A 17,154-nucleotide genomic window follows, 5' to 3' on the forward strand; every position below is an offset into this window, starting at 1 on the left:
AATAAAGAGGGAAACAACTATAGGAAAGGACAGGTTTACTATTTAAAACTTCTTTGATTCATTCTTACCCAAAAGGACAATCAACTGTTACTCATTTTCCTCAAAAATAGAGCCCTCTGGGAGTCTGCAGGACAGGGCTGCATCATCCCATGCAGGAGCAGGCGAGCCCTGTGTGGGGTGTGGGAGAGGGACCTTCCCAAATCCGGGATCTGTGTCACTGTGGGAGCTGGGTGGCCCTCAGGGACAAGGTTTGTCTCTGCATGGATGGTTCTGCTGACCCTGAGCTGGCTGAGGAGCAGAGTTCCTGGGAAGGGGAGGAGTTTTCACCTGCCCCAGGTGAATTTAGTGAGAGGACCCATCCATGTGTTCTCCAGGAGCATGTGGGTTGGAGCAGGGAACAATTCCCAAGGCTCTGCTGAGGCCTCTGCTTTTGTGCTTGCCTTGGCACGGGGCCACGGCGTGAGTCACAAGCCACTTGCTTTTTGTTTAATGTCCCCATTCCAGCTCTGCAGACTCGCTCAGAGGGAAGTTAATTCATAAACCCTACCAATATTAACTGCCCCAGGAGGAGGAGGAGGAGGAGGAGGAGGAAGAGAAGGAGAAGGAGAAGCCAGGCTGTTTGCCTTCACCACCACACCAGTGACGCGTTTAATGTCGCCTGCTGGTGTGGCTGCGTTTTCCTCACTGGTCTTAGGGTGATGATGTGACAATCTAGGACAAGGTGACAATCACAGCACTTCTGTGACAGTCCTAGGACAATGTGACAATCTAGGACAATGTGATAGTCACAGCACTCTGTGACAGTCTAGGACCTAGGTGACAGTCCTGGAAGCAATGTGGACATTTTGTTGTTGTCTCCCCTAGGTGGGTGCAGGCCCTGGTGCAGGCCCTGGTGCAGGCCCTGGTGCAGGCCCTGCACACCAACAAAGAATTCCTGGGAACATAAAGGAGGAGGAGCACAACCCCCTGGACATGGAAGATGCCCAGAGGAGTCAGCACACAGGTCCCTATCTCCTGGGGATGTCTCTGACAGCTGGGATCTCTCCCATGTTAATGCCTGGCAAGGGATGAGCACGGAGAGGAGGGAGGAGCAGGGCTGCTGGGACATGGAGAGAGGGAGAGGGAGAAGAGCCAGTGGAGGAACACATCCAGGAGCTGGCAGAGTGGGAGCCAAGCCCTTGAGCTGTGCTGGTTGTTTGCAGACTGAAAGCCCTGTGCACACACAAACACAGGGAAGTGCTCTCTTTGGAGGCTCCCAGTCTGGGAATGGCCAAACCAGGGCAGTGCTGTGTTGGCTTGTGGGCCACGTGGTGCCTCTAAAATCCCAGAGATTGGGACATCTGGACACTCATCCAGCAGGAGATGGGATGCAGCTCAGCCCAGGCTCTGGAACCCAGCAGAGAGGCATGTCCAGGTGTGCCAGGGCAGAGGTGTGCCAAAGTGTGTCATGCTCAAAGGTCCTGCTTAACCAAGGGTGGTTTGCACCTGCTCTCTTCCTGGGGGAGGGAAACCAGCCTTTCCTTTCATGGCTGGGTTAAAAACCAGATGTCCAAGTGCTTGGAAAACAGAGATTTAATTATTTGCTTAATTACAGCCGCCTGGTTTCAGCCCATCTTGGCCTCTGGATGACAAGGGTGGGAATAAAATTCAGAGCCACATGCCAGGGACAGAGCCCACCACAGCACATTCCAGAGAACATTCCAGGGCTCCTTCTCCAGCCACCCTCCTGAGATGAGCCTGTTTGGACCAAGGACACCCAAGCCCAGCCGTTGATCCTGAGGGGAACACAGCACCCTCACCTCCCCCTCCAACAGGGATTCAGAGCAGGGCACAGTCACATCCCTGCACAGGAGATTCCCTTGAACCTTCCTGGAAACCCAACCATTTTCTTGTCCGCCATTCCCGTTATTTTTTCTGGTTTTATTTTAACCTCCTGCCTGTTATTGTTTGGTTTTCCTTTGAGCAAATGTCTCTGAGTATCCAAGAATAGAAGACACATCAGATAATACTGGGAAGGAAGTGAGAGTGCCTAGAATTACTGGATATATTAAATCAAATCCACTTCATCATTTTCTCTGTTTATGCCAGATTTGTCTGGGTATTTATCCCTTAAGTTGGAGGGGTCACCACTGCTGAGATCAGGACTCTTGGTTTGACGTGCATGGAGAGAGAGTGACCCAGGCACTGGCAGCTCCTGGCCCAAATAAAGGGATTTAAAAATAATAACTCGGAATAGGAAAGAATAGTCTAGAACCTTGTTTGCAGGAAAATGACTTAAAAAACAAATTCAAGAGGCTGAAACACTGTGAAAGGTGCTGTGAGTGAGGTCACCCGCTGCTCCTGAGCCTGCCAGCACACGCAGGCTCCAGGGCAACGAGCTGATCTTGTTTCCCATCAGATTCCCCTCCTCCCTGCCTCCCTCCCTCTCTCCCTGCCGAGGTGCAGAGCTCAGCCCCTGCCTTGGTTTTGCAACACATCCCCAACGGGATGGACCTGCTTGAACATTTTTGGCTGGGGCAGGTCTCAGGTGTCCCAGATGGCACAGGACAGGCGGGTTGAGGGGAGGAGGGCCCTGCCTGCTGCTCCTGCACAGGAGGTTTTACCTGTGGCAGATGTAGGATACAACCTCCCAACGCTCTGTTTGAGGGTTTTATAGCTGTTACCTGGAAGCTGAAAGCTGGGCCTTCATTCCTTTGTGCAACTGGAGAAACTGAGGCACGGATTGAGGTCATCGCAGGATCTCTCCAGTCCACCCTGTCACTCCCAGCAGTGACAAGCACAGACCTCCTTGCTCAGGATGGTGTTACAACCCCCCAGAGCTACACCTGACATCCATATCAACATCTCCTGAGAACCCATGAGCATCTCCGGGCCACGTTCCTGTGCTGGACAGGCACCCAAATGCCACCCACCCAAACCCCCAAACACGTGCAAGCCACCACATCAAAAGAGAAGGTTCAGCAGCCGTGCCTGGTCCTGCCCAAACGCAGACAATTGATGGCCAGGACCCCCCAGGATTGTATTTTCCTTGTTATGGTTTCCCCTACGGTGTTTGGATGAAGTGTCTGGGCACTGGCTCTGCTCTGAGCTTTGTTTAGGAGGTGCTGCCAAGGTAATGCTGCTCCCAGCACTGCTGCATGAGCACCACGTCCCTGCAAAAACCCAGCCCATCCTGGGAAGCTGTTCCTGTCCCCCTTCTTGTCCTGGGCACTGAGCTGGCCCCAGACCCCTGATTCCTGCTCCTAATGTTGCCCATAACACCAAGAAAACCCTACAGCAAGTCCTGAGTGGGTTTGCTGGAGCTTTGAGCCCTTCTCTTCTTGCACAGCAGCAGATCCAAGGGATTTTCTGGTAGATTAGGTGGTGGAAGAAATGGAAATAATTCCACTTTGGGAATGGAGGATGTGGAACTGTCCTCTGTGGGGCTGCTCCTAGTAAAACCTCCAACAAGTGGTGGTTCAGTCATCTCCCAGCAAGCAGAGCAGAAAAATCTCTTCTACCTGAATCAAGGGGTGTTATTACCTGGGATATCTCCAAGATCTTCCTATAAAATATTGCCATCATATTTGGTTTAGCTGAATGCAAACCTCAAGCACTGATGGAGGGTTTTTTTTGCCCACCTATGAATGACAGAAGAGAAAACTGTGACTCAATTCCGCCTTGTCTTCGTAATTCTGCTCTTCCACAGAAAAAGGAAAAAAAAAGTCTTTTCCTTCTTATCAAAAAGAGACCAATTCTTGGAATTAAACAAACGAGTCACTTGGGACATGCCTTCCCCTTTCATCTTCTTCAAGGGCACAGCGTGATCTTCTGAGAAGCAGAATCGAAAGGGAGAAGTAAAGACATCTGAGTAGCCCTCACAGAAAACATCATCAGTTATGTCAGACATGAAACAGAGGCTTTTTTCCTCCCCAAAATAAATGTCCAGTTTGATTTCCTCTGCAGTGGAAGGAACAGGGAAGTGTGGTTTAAATATTTGCTGTGGTGGCTGGGTGTGATGGACCCACCTGCAGAAAAGGGAGAACCAGCCCAAGACTTGAGCAGATCCCTGTATTCTCCTGGGAAGCAAATGGTCCATGCTCTGAGTTTGAATTTCTGGAAGGCTTTGCTCCCTCTGGGAGATGCCTCATGCCTTGAAGCTGCCTTGAGATGCCTCATGCCTTATTTTGGGTTCTCAGGAATCCCCAAGGCCCCATTCCTACAGCCCTTGGCAAGGGCATGGACAAACTGAGTCAACAGTGCTGCATTTAATGGTATTAATGAGGAAATAACTTCAATTGACCTGAAAAATCACTTAAGAAAATGCATAAATTTCCCATTATGGAAATGCACAGACTTGTTGCACAGGCTAAAAATTGCACATAGAGGTGAAAACCGAAGGGTTTTCAGGATGGAGGGCAAGGAGCCCAAGGAGGGATTGTGGCCAACATGGAGGCATTTGATTTCCACTCAACCACGAAAAGTTTGGAGACGTCCCCATCCCAGACCCCAGCTCTGTCCTTGAAGAGACAAAGTTGACCACAAATTGTGAAGGTTCAAATTATGGAGGTCTGAATTGTGAAGGTCCAGATTGTGAAGGTCCAAATTGTGAAGGTCCCCTTATGGCACTGGAGGGTGACCAGTTTCTCCACCTCAGAAGTCCAGCAGTGAGAGGACTTGTCTGACTTCACCCCAGCTGGCTGCACTGCTCTGGCTGTGGTGAACTCTGGTTGCAGCAAGAAGGTGCAGGGTTTCATCAGAGTAGACCTCAGGAGATGAAACTTCCTGCACCAAACACCTTCTCTGCCAAAAATCCAGGGTCTCATAAGGTGCTGGGATAGCAGATGGCCATGGAGGAGTCTGGGGTGAGCATATTGTCTGAGCTGGTTTAAAAAGAGAAAGTTGTCATCAAATGTGACCTCCTCACGAGCAAGCTCAACCAGATCCACCACCCTGGCAGGCTGGAGCTGTCAGGACATGAGAAATTAACTCCATTTCCGTTATAAACAGCTTTTAGATGTAGTGAAATTCTTCATGCAAGACGTCTCCGGTCTGGTGAGACACGGCGGAGCCCGAGGCAGAAGGGACCCAGCCTGATCCCTGCATGTCTGTGCTGGGGAACAACCTGAGAGCTCTGAGGAACCGCTCCATGGGGACAGCCAGTGTCTGGTGGTGGGGATATCCCAGCCCTGAGATCCTCACAAAGCCTCAGCATTTGAAAAATGCTGCTTTTCACCTCCAGGAGGTTTTGCAGCCGTTGAAAGACCACGGTCTCAGTTCCAAAGTGCCTCCCCGGCCTCGACCACAGAGACTCCTGTCTACATCCAACCATGCTGGGATCTGCTGGCAGCTGGAAGCCTGGATAGCGGTGGGAAGGTGGAATTACCCCTGGGAGCAGCAGTGGCAAAGGTCACCTGCACTCAGGAGCTAATGCAGTTACTGGCAGCATCCAGCCAGAGGAACAGAAACCAGGGAAACTCAAACCCAGCCACCGTGCCAGCCCTTTTTGCCAAGGATTAATTCACTCGGTCAGACTCCAAGAGGAACCCAGGCTAGTCCCTTTCCCCACTTATTTTTCCCAATGGTCCTTTAGTATGAATAAAAAGAGGTATAAAAACAATGCTTTGCATGAAATCTCATTTTTAGACCCAGCTACTGCCTCCAAATTTGCCTCTCCTATCCCTGATCAGCGCTTAAAATGTCATTTTTGGGGATTTCCCATTAATTCCAGGTGCTCTAGGGCTGGGCTTGTGGCTCAGTGGAGGTGTTTGGAGCTGGCAGGCAGCCAGGAGCCACTATTATATTTTCTGTTTTTTAACACTCCCACCACTATTTACAGTGTCCCCACAGCAGGACAGCCGGCTGTTCACCTTGGGGATCTGCAAGGACACTGCCATGCTGGGAGGGAGAAGGACACCAGCCTTCCCCAAAGGCAGGGGCAGCACTGAAGCTGGGATTGATGCCCTCACTGTCAGTTCATGGGGGCAATGAGTTTATCCATCCTCAGCTGCATTCCCTGGATGCTTGCGGGAAGTCCTGGGCTCCCCATACACGGATGTTGGGCTTGTTTGCACAAGGTGTGTGTTTTCTGGGGAAAAGCACATTTCCCCCCCATTTTCCTCTCCCTGTGTGGAGGCTGAGGGAGTGAGGAATTTCACCAGGGCACCGAGCCACCGCCAACCCAACCCCACAAGCCCGGGCAGCCCCGGGATGTGAGGGATGGCTCCAGCCTGGCTGTGGTTGCAAATATTCGTGTCAGATCATGCCAGAGCCCATCTCTCCCATGGCCATGCCGCCCAGCTTGGCCGTGGGCTCATGCCAGGATCAATGAAAGCCTGTGTTGTCCACTGCAGCAGGATCCAGATGCCCTCATTCCACTGCACCATCCATTCTGTACAACCCAAACCTTCTCACGGCATATTTGGGTGCCCCGCACTGGGGAGCCCCCCGTGTGGTGTTCCATCTGGGCAATGCCTTCAGCACCTCCTTCCCTTCCACATCCACCGAGACCCGTCACAAGGCCCCAAAAATAAAGCAGGGAATAATTCTGGAGGGCACCCAGGCAAAGGAATGGTCAAGCCCATCATCCAGCAGAATCTCAGCATCCCAGTGCTGTTTATGCATCTGCCATTCCATACTCAGCCCGTGCCCCCGGGGTTCTTTGCCTTATTGCTCTTTAATTGCCCTGCTCAGGAAGCGCAGAGCTTTGACCGCCTGGTTAATGAGTACGGGAGGCATCGACCCCTTCGGCTGCAGGGAGACCCTGTCCCCGACACCCAGGGCCAGGACAATCCAGCTGTTCTCTATGCGTTGGCATCGCACGCTGCAAATCCCACTTTTGGGGCCGTTGGAATTCCCCCGATACAGATGCTCGCCCAAGATCCCAAGCCAGATGTTTTCCTGGGAGCCCCCCATGCTGGCCCAGCTGTTTCTGCCCCCTGCCTCGCCCCAGTCCAGCTGTGACCCCTCCCCAGCCCGCTCCGGGCGCTCCCGCAGGTGCCGGAGCCGGAGCGGGGCGGAGCGGGGCGGCCCCGGGGCGGAGCGGCGGCGGCTCCGAGCGCTCCGTGCCGCGGGCTCCCGGCGCATCCCGCTGCCGGTAAGTGCCGCGAAAGGTGGGAACGGGATCCACCGGGCCGGGCCGGGATGGGACCCGCGCAGGCTGGGACCCTAAATGGTCAGAGCCAACCGGGCAGGATGGGATCTTGGTGAAGCGGGCAGGATGGGGTGGGATGGGGCTGGGAAGGGCAGGATGGAAACCTGAGGGGTCAGAGTGAAGCCGCTCCTTCCCGGCACATCCCGCTCTGGTAAGTGCCGCGTACTGGGAGTACGGGACAAGCAGAACCGGGAAAGGATGGAATTCAAGCGGGCAGAATAGGACAGGATAGGACGGGATAGGACTGGACCGGACAGGATGGAACCCATCAGGGTTAGACCCAACTGGGTAAAATAGGACTGGACCGGACCGGGCAGGAAGGGACCCGACAGTGTCAGACTCACCCAGGCGGGATGGGACCTTACAGGGTGAGAGGGAACCCGCTCCTTCCCAGCACATCCCGCTGCCGGGAAGTGCCGCCAGTGGGGAGGGGGGACGGGACCAGGCGAACCGGGAAAGGACGGGATCCGAATGGGTCAGAGTGAACAGGGCAGGATGGGACTGGACAGGGCAAGATGGGACCCAACGGGATCAGACCCAGCTGGGCAGGATGGGATCCGAGTGGGTCAGAGTGAACAGAGCAGGGTCAGACCTGAGAGGGCAAGGCTGAACCCCTCAGGATGGGATCCAACGGGGTGAAACCAAACTGGGCAGGATGAGGCCAGACTGGGCAGGACTGGATCCAAACAGATCGAATTGAACTGGGCAGGATGGGGCAGAACTGGAGAGAATGGGATCAGATCCAGGGAACAGCCGTGCTTCAGCTGGGGTTTGCGGTGCTCCCAGAGCCGCTCCGAATGGAAGCTTTGCTTTTGGGGTGGTTTGGCAGCTCTTACCATGGAGCAGGGCTCAAAATCTCACCATGATCCCCCTGGCAGGGCTGGTGCAGGGTGGATTCTCCCCTGTCCCTCTGCTCCCATGGTCTGGGGTGCCTGCATCCCTCAGGCATCCATAGGGATCAGCCCTGTGCCAGAAGTTGCATTGCACATAAATCGAGCTTAAATCTGCTCGAGGGACCTGGTTTTCCTTGGCACTTATGCTGTGGGTGCAGGTAGCCTGGCCTCTACCTTTTATATATATGTATTTGTGCATGTATACTTCCAGAGGTATAAATATATTCCTATATATGAGCATGTCTGCACAGACATGTGTGTATAGATGTATAAATATATTTCTGTATATATGGGTGGAGTTATGTATCAACATGAGTGTGACTCCATGTGCTCAGGGACATATATTTGTGTGTAGGGGTGTGGAAATTTCTGTATATGTGTGTGTATGTGAGTGGAGAGAGATATATTAATATTATTTCTATTCCTATTTCTGTTTCTATTTCTATTTATTTATAAATATGTAATATGTGTGTGGAGAGCCATAGATGGGGTTGGATGTGAGATTCATATGTAGAGAGATGTGTAGAGGTGTATTTATGTATAGAGATATATGTTTATATTTGTGTTTGTAGTTACATGCATAGAGGTATAGGCCAGCTGAGACTGGGAAAGCTCATTGTACCTTCCCTGTCCCCATCATTCCCTTTCCAGCAGGGAATCACAGCCCAGGTTGCCCAGAGCCTCCCTGAGGTGCTGATTTATGATGGGGCACCAAATTGTGGGAAGATGAATGTGCTCACCCAAGGACAGAGTGGCTCTGCCACCACCCTGTGCCAAACAATCCATGTTTAGTACACCAAAATTCCCAATTTTGCCCCAATTTTTCCACACTGTTACACCCTGTGAGGCTTCACTAAATGAAGATTTCCCCTTAAGCATCCAAGCCTGGCTCCCCACTGGGCAGATGGGCACCTGAGGATATTTTGGCACCAGCCAGGAGATGTTTGGGGATAAGGATGTGGTGGCTTTGGCCAAGTGACATGCAGGATGGAGCATCTCCCTTTTCATGCTCTTGGAAATTTGCTGAGCTGGAGCTTTCACTTCCACCAGCCCAGACTTCCAGCCCTGCCAGCCAGCCACAAAGACCAGGGTGGGAAAGATAAACCACAGAGGAAGATTTCCAAGGGACAAAGCCCTTCCCCACATCCTATTCCAGGGCAGCAACATCCAAAAGCTTTCCCCACTGTGTCCAGTTCCCAGAATCCCCCTCCCAATCAATAGCAGGGTATTAATTAAAGCTAATTCCACTGGAGAAGGGCTTGGTTTGAAAGCAAAGAGGTTGGAGGGGGCACGTGAAGGGGGAAGCTCGCGGCTGCGGGTGATTATTTTTAATCTCTTCCCCATCTGGCCACAGAGCAGCTCCACTTCTCTTTCCTGATCCTTGTTCCTGCTCTGCAGGCACCTTAAAGCTCTGGGTTGAGAGTGACCCCATCCTGACCCTTCCCAACACCACAGGCACCCCCTTTTTTCCCCCTAAAAGTCTCATTTCCCAATGGATTTCAGCCAGAGGTGGCAGGGCACCAGCTCCTATGGATGTGGGAGGTGCCAGCCCCATCACCCCAAGAGCTGGCAGGGATTCCCATGATGGGGTTTTGGGGTGAGAAAAGGGACTTTTGGGATAATCCACCCTGATAGACAATGAGGTGGGAACATGCCCTGGGCACAGAAACTGGTTGAGGCTGAGGGTCTCAGTGTGGTTTCATTAATTGGTTTCATTAATTGGTGGGCATTGGCAGCCTGGGACTGGGGGTTCTGGGTTTTCCTCCTCTCCTCCAGCTTTCCCATCCCCCCAAACCCAGCAGCAGGGGGGTTCAGTGCTGTTTCTCTCTTACAAAGAGGGTTTTTTTCCTCATTTGCCATTTTTTGGGGGGGATCCCTTCTTTTTTTGGCTGCTCCTCCTTTTTTTCGGTAACTGAAGACCTAGGTAGCCTTGGGCATGGTCCTTATCAGGTCCCTGCCAACATCTCCAAGGGGTGTTTTGGGGGAAAAATATGTTGAAAAGGGGTGTAGGTCACACTGGTTCACTTCAAACTCAGTACCTGTGCCTCAGTTTCCCTCATTTTACTGCAGCACCTGCACAGCTGGAGCATCTTCTTCCTCTTGATGCTACAGTGCCAGGGGATTTTCCTGTCCCCAACATCTGCCCAAACTTAGAAGGAGTCAAATGAGAGGCAAATGAGGCAAAAATGGAGGAAAGGCTCAAAAATGAGGGAAAGTGGCCAAAAAACGAGGGGAAAAATTTAAAAAACTACAGAAAAAACCCCAAATAATTGTGAGCCATCCACATCCTGGCACCCAGAGGCAGGAGCATCCCCTGCCCTGGTGGCATCTGTGCTGTGCCACAGCCGTGCAGAGCCATTCCTGCCAGCTGGTTTCTGTTCCCCAATTCCCTGGGGTGAAGGAGGAAAGGGAAGTGTTGCTCAATGGGGCGAGCACAGCACCCACAGATGTGCCAAGGCCTGGCAGAGCCGTGGCTCCAGCACCCTGGGGCACCCCAAGAGGTAAGAGGCACTCCCAGGACCCCTCTTCCCAGCCACCTTGTCCCCAGTGTCCTTGGTGGGGACACTGAGGGGGGTGGCAGAGGTTCCTGTGGGTGCTGCCACGACCTTGGGTCCTAGGGGAGCTTTGGGGGTACACAGAGGAGAGGGAAGTTCACAGCCCTGGAGCATTTATTAGCTTGGAGGTGGGAGAGGTGAGTGCTGGGACTGCCTGGAGCTGGGGTGACAGTGGGGTGACCGTGGTGGGCTCAGAGGGATGCAGGGGAGCACTGGGGGCTGATGAGGGCTCAGTGAGGTGACAGAGGGACTCATCAGGGTATCAGGGGGATGGAAGCAGCCAGGGCACTTATTCACAAACCCCAAAATTGTGTCCCCGACACCAACACCATGGCTGGGCTGTGCTCTGGGGACTGCTGAATCCCCAGACATCTGAAATTGGGGGGGGTACAAGCTGACGGGGTGACCCCTGGACTCGTTTGTCTCTCCCTCCCTGGTGCCCTGTGCCCCGTGCTCCTGGCTGGAGCTTGGGCACCCCCTCCCTGCCTCAGTTTCCCCTTCCCAGTGGGCACCCCCTTGCAGGCAGTTTGTGCCCAGGGCAGCAAGGGAAGCGGGGCTGTGTCTGCGGCCGGGAGGGAGGGCAGGGCAGGGCAGGGCAGGGAGAGGGGAGGCAGGAGAAGCGGCTCTCGGCACCTGCAGCCCTCCGGGCACGGGTGGCACCCTCGGGCGACAGACGCTGCCCAGGGCTGGGACGGGGGCTCATGGGCTGTGCCACCGCATCTGCCACGCTGCTCTCAGCCCCTGCGGAAAGCAGATCTCCTCCTCCCCTGCTCAGAGCTGGGTGGGCTAGACTGGAAAGCTCTGGGCTCGTTGTCGCCGTGCTAATTTCGGGCTGGAAGCGGCCGCGAGGGTCGCGCTGGGCTGGGCGCTGGTGGCATCTCCCGGGCTGAGCCCGGCTGGCTGCGGGGCTTTGGCACCCCCTGCAGAGGCGCAGGAAGCCGTGCCGGCGGCCAGCGGAGCATCCTGCCGCAATTTCCTCTGCCGGAGGGGGCTGGCAGCGGCTCGGCCCTGTGCAAACCTTTCTGGCCGGGAAAAGCGTCGTGGGATGGTGGCAAGTGTGGCCGCCACGCTGTCCTGTGCGGTCCCACTCGCTCTGCCTAAATCCATCACTGTGGCTTAGAATTGTGGAATCACAGGAGAGTCTGGGATGGAAGTGACCTCAAAGATTCATTCCAGCCCCCTGCCATGGGCAGAGACACCTCACACTAGCCCAGGGTGCTCCAAACCCTGTCCAGCCTGGCCTTGGACACTTCCAGGGGTGCCGCAGCTTCTCTGGGTAGCCCAGCTCTCCCAGAGCAGAGGGAATGCCTTGGAGCAGCTCTGTGGCCTCCTCTGGACTCTCCAGCAGCTCCACGTCCTTCTGCGGTGTCCCCATGGCTGGGGCAGCTCTGCAGGTGGGGTGTCACCTGAGCACAGAGGCAGATGAGCAGAATCCCCCTCCCCTGTGCCCGTGCTGGGGGATCATGTGCATGGTTGGATCATGTCCAGCTTCCCATCCACCAAATTGTCCTCAGGGCTGCTCTCCATCCCTTCATCCCCCAGCCTGTGTGCATACTGGGGGTTGCCCCAACCTGCAGATCACCAGTGTAGGTTCACCCTTTGATGAGGCAGACAAGTCACCAGCTGTCCCCTCTGACATTCACAGGTGCTACAAAGGGGCCACACCAGCAGAGAGGACACTGACATCTGGGAACGCCACCATGGCCAACCTGACAGCCATGAGCAGCGGGAGGAACTCGTGCACCTACCACGAGGAGTTCAAGCAGGTGCTGCTGCCCCTGGTGTACTCGGTGGTGTTCGTGGTGGGGCTGCCCCTCAACGCCGTGGTCATCGGGCAGATCTGGTTGGCGCGGCAGGCGCTGAGCCGCAGCACCATCTACATGCTCAACCTGGCCGTGGCCGACCTGCTCTACGTCTGCTCCCTGCCTCTCCTCATCTACAACTACACCCAGAAGGACTACTGGCCTTTCGGGGACTTCACCTGCAAATTCGTGCGCTTCCAGTTCTACACCAACCTGCACAGCAGCATCTTCTTCCTCACCTGCATCAGTGTCCAGCGCTACCTGGGCATCTGCCACCCCTTGGCCTCGTGGCACAAGAAGAAGGGCAAGAAGCTGACGTGGCTGGTGTGCGCGGCCGTGTGGTTCATCGTCATCGCCCAGTGCCTGCCCACCTTCATCTTCGCCTCCACGGGCACGCAGAGGAACCGCACGGTCTGCTACGACCTGAGCGCGCCCGACCGCTCCGCCGCCTACTTCCCCTACGGCATCACCCTCACCTTCACCGGCTTCCTGCTGCCCTTCGTGGCCATCCTGGCCTGCTACTGCAGCATGGCCCGCATCCTGTGCCAGAAGGACGAGCTGATCGGCCTGGCCGTGCACAAGAGGAAGGACAAAGCCGTGCGCATGGTCATCATCGTGGTCATCGTCTTCTCCATCAGCTTCTTGCCCTTCCACCTCACCAAGACCATCTACCTGATCGTGCGCTCCTCGCCCGCCCTGCCCTGCCCGGCCCTGCAGGCCTTCGCCATCGCCTACAAGTGCACGCGGCCCTTCGCCAGCATGAACAGCGTGCTCGACCCCATCCTCTTCTATTTCACGCAGCGCAAGTTCCGCGAGAGCACGCGCTACCTCCTCGACAAGGTGAGCTCCAAGTGGCGCCACGACCACTGCGTCACCTACGGCTCCTAGGCGAGGACGAGGCCACCTCGGTGCCACCGAGGCGCGGAGCAATTTCGGCTCTAAGCTCCACGGAGCAGAGATGGCTTCACCGGGGACGTGCTGGAGGAGAGGAGGACGGCATCTCCAAGCTGTCAGCACTGTCAGCCCATCTCCAGCCTGGTGGTGGATCTGCGGTGATCCACCTCCATCCGGTGGTGCAGTGTTAACCCCATCACAGATCCAGTGTTCTCTCCCTTGCCCACCTGGAGCAGCTCAGCACCTTGGTGGTCAAGCCACCAACGCAATAAAAATCCACTGGGACTGCTGAGAACAAGATGGAGTTCCATAGAGGACACATCCCTGGCTCAGGATGAGCTGCTGGGGGATGATTTGTCCCCATACTCAATTAAAAATTCCCTGATGGGGACAGCATGAAGGCTGGGGAGGGTTTGGTTCAGCCCATACCATGGGACCATGTGCTTCTCCAGCTCAAGATCAGTGTCACAGGTGGTTTTAGTGAAACATCATTTTTGGGACATCCCTATCCCCCAGTGCTGGAATGAGGCCACACCAGCTAGAGACACAAGCTCACTGGTGCTGCAATATGGTAGAGGAGCACCCTGGACGGACTGGGAACCAGGAAAGGGGACATCAGGGCAACTGGAACACCCATGCTGGATTTCCCACTGAAACCATGACCATGGGCTTGGTTAGGCAGCATTGTCACCTGCCTGGGAACCTCCATAAATCTGAGTCCAGCGCCCTGCTTAGCCCAGCACCCCAAATCTGGCACATCCTGGTGCCAGTGGTGCCCTGCTGTCACCTCCTAACCAGGATCCACCACAATCAGAGCCAGCACACGTGGACACAGCACCCAGAGTTGGAAGATGCATTCCACAGAGAGCTACTCAGTGTCCTGGCCACGTCACCATACATCCCACAGCTGGCTTGGCCTCTCCATGGGGTTGGGACTTGAGCTTTGCTCCCCCAGCCTCTGTTGGGATGCTGCTCCCTCACAGCAAGGAGGGATTTGTGAGGTGGAGGCAGCGCTCATCGCTCTGCGAGTCTTCTCTAATATATAGGATGTATAGAATTAACTCCCTGCTCTCTCTCAGATGGGTGTATACACCCACTGTATGTACAGACATAGAATATATCCGAGCAGAGGGAGGTTTGTGGCCCAGCCCAGGCTCTCCAGTGCAGAAATTCTCTGCCTGAACACGGTATATGTATCTATACAGTGTATATATATATAAATATATATGTGGATGACTGCATTTTTCATGTCTGCTTATAATAATCACACCCAAGTGGATTGAAGTGATTTGCTTCCAATCTCCAGGGTTGAGCACCCCTCCAGCTTGGCTGCCTGCAGCTGGCCAAGCGTGCAGCTCCATCCTGACTGCTCCCTGCAGGTACACAGTGTCTCCTCAGGTACCTGGGCACCCAAGCATCCAGTGCTGGCAGTCCTAGTGTGTCTCCTTGCTGTCATGAGGATGAGGAGGGTGTCCAGAGTGGTCACAAGCTCTTGGATGATGCTCAGAGATCTCAGCATCATGGCTGGGCTGGGAAGGAGAGGGATCCTGCAGCAGCATTAGCTCAAACCACCTGGTTTTGCAGGAGCTGTGTCCCTGTCCTGACTGTGACAATGACTCTGGGCTGGGGCACAGAATATGATGGAGGAGGCAAAGGCAGCCCTGTGCTTTCCCTTGGCCTGAGCTCATCCACGCCAAAATCCCCTCTGATGCACTTTTGGGGTCCTGCAATGGAAGGGCAAAATGCTGGGGGGCTGAGAGAGCGGAGGTAGGGGGGACAACCCCAGCCTGATGTCCCCATCTCTTCCCAGCCCGGAGGAAGGTGACGGAGTGGGAGGGCCGGGCCACGCCATCCGGACCCAGGAGAGGGCGCAAAATATTTAGATTTGGAGAAATCCGGCTGATCTGTGGGTGTCCACCTGGCTCCAGGGAGGGAGGGAGGAGCCCTGCAGCATCAGAGCGCCCAGCGCATGGATAGGACCCATGGGAGGAGGTGGCCGGAAAACTCGAACCACAATAAAGCTCTGAGGGGGGGGAAAAATTTAATCAGCTTCCAAAAAGTCTGGTGGTGGCTGCAAGGGCTGCATGGGCTCGGGTGGTAACATCCAACAATCTCAGGATGATGTTCCTGGTACTGGAATCACTGATTTGGAACGTTTTTGAAGAGGAGGAAGCACACAGAGCTCTCCTTGGATCTCACCACGTCGTGCCCTGCCCTGTCAGCAGTTCTCTTGGCACCACCAGGCCTGGAAGTGATGGGAATAAAGGGATGCCTTAGAAATGGGGTGAAGGCTTCAACAAATCTCCTTTGCTGGCCAGATGCTCAAAGCCAGCAGCTGAGGAATAGCTCCCACAGAACCAAGCGGGGATGAAATGCATAATTTCATCATTTTAATAAAATCTTCCCAAAATGCCACCTGGGGGGGGACATCCTGGGGACAGGAGACACCCAGGCCTGGGGGAAGCAGGGAAGCAGGGAGGAGGGTGGGAAGGGAGAGCCAGGGAAGGAAGACTTGCTGGGGTGGAACATCTCACGGCATCGCTGCGGGCGCTTTTTAGGCCCCGAAAAATTTCATTTACAGGAGGTGTTGGATTTTTTTTTCTCCCCTTTTTTGTGCCTTGGGGTCAGAGCCAGAAATATCTTCTACATGGCCAGAACACCTCTGCAGACCCATCCACATCTCCAAGGCCACAGCTCACCCACCAGCCGTCCCAGCCACCTTCATTTTTCACATCCCCAGCGATAAATCTGCTGTCTTGGGGAGAAAAAAGGGTTATAGGCTCCAAATAGCAAGCGCTGACAAGCGCTGCTAAAACCCACGAGAAAGTCTGTTCACGGGGCAGTGCTTCCCTGCAGAGCTTTGCAAGTTGGGAACAAGGTGTTCTCTCCTCCCTGAGATGAGCAGCAAAGCAGGGTCTGGAGGCATCTGCTGCCATGGGAAGAATCTTTCACTGGCACTCACATTTTTGGTTATTTGTCCTGTTTCCCCCTAAAAAGAAAAAGCTGGGAAGGGATGGAGGGAATCACAGCGTGGTTTGGGTTGGGAGGGATCATAAAGAGACCACCTAATTCCAACACCCTGCCATGGGCAGGAACACCTTCCACTAGCCCAGGTTGCTCCAAGCCCTGTCCAACCTGGCCTTGGACACTTCCAGGGATCCAGAAGCAGCCACAGCTTCTCTGGGCACCCTATGCCAGTGCCTCACCACCCTCAGAGGGAAGAATTTCTTCCCAAAATGCCACTGAAATCTCCCCTATTTTAGTTTAAAGCTGTCCCCCCTCATCCTATCACTATCTGCCCATGTAAAAAGTTGCTGTCCTACTTTTTTATAAGCCACTTTATAAAAGGGAAGGGGGATGAAAGATGCTGGGGGCGGGGGGGAAGGGGGTGTGGAAGAAAGGATGCAGGGGGTAAGGAAGGATGCGAGAGGGGGGTGAAAGATGCAGGGGGGTGCGAGGTGCTCCTGCTTAGCCCGGGAGCGAGAGGGCAGCTGTAAAGCCGCCTTCCTCTCCCCCCTCCCCTCCAAAGGAAAAACAAAAAAAAAAAAAGAAAAAAAAGAAAAATTAAATAAATAATTTTTAAAAGGGAGCAAAACTTCAACCCTCCCCCTCTGCGGGAGCAAACCCCGCCTCCGGGGAGGAAAGTTTATTTGAATGCAACAAATAAAAAAGCAGGGGGTGAGGGAGGAGGAAAAGCCAAAAAAAAAAAAAAAAAGAAGGGGTGGGGGGGTGGGGGGAGAGAGAGAGAGAGAGAGAGAAAACAAAGCGGGAGGGATGCAGCCCGCCGGCAGCCCGGAGGAGGAGCGGGGCCGGGCGGTGCCTGCGGCGGGGCCGGGGCCGGGGCGCGGCGGCGGCGGGGCCGGGGGGCGGGCGGAGGC

At 54.6% G+C, this 17,154-nt stretch overlaps 1 protein-coding gene across 3 annotated transcripts; it reads left to right on the forward strand.

Annotated features, from left to right (window-relative positions):
- Window positions 1-6,953: 6,953 nt before the first annotated feature.
- On the forward strand, window positions 6,954-14,517 carry P2RY6 (pyrimidinergic receptor P2Y6). 3 transcript variants are annotated; one of them, XM_077174611.1, is made up of 2 exons: window positions 6,954-7,075; window positions 12,226-14,517. In XM_077174611.1, the coding sequence occupies exon 2, from the start codon at window positions 12,281-12,283 to the stop codon at window positions 13,268-13,270; it is 990 nt and encodes a 329-aa protein (XP_077030726.1). In that variant the 5' UTR covers window positions 6,954-7,075; window positions 12,226-12,280; the 3' UTR covers window positions 13,271-14,517. The 3 variants fall into 3 exon arrangements, with proteins under 3 accessions (XP_077030726.1, XP_077030728.1, XP_077030727.1); XM_077174613.1 differs by lacking the exon at window positions 6,954-7,075 and adding an exon at window positions 7,090-7,283; XM_077174612.1 differs by lacking the exon at window positions 6,954-7,075 and adding an exon at window positions 10,466-10,526.
- Window positions 14,518-17,154: the final 2,637 nt, after the last annotated feature.

This window comes from Agelaius phoeniceus, chromosome 2 (assembly GCF_051311805.1).
Source record: "Agelaius phoeniceus isolate bAgePho1 chromosome 2, bAgePho1.hap1, whole genome shotgun sequence".
Lineage (NCBI taxonomy): Eukaryota > Metazoa > Chordata > Aves > Passeriformes > Icteridae > Agelaius > Agelaius phoeniceus.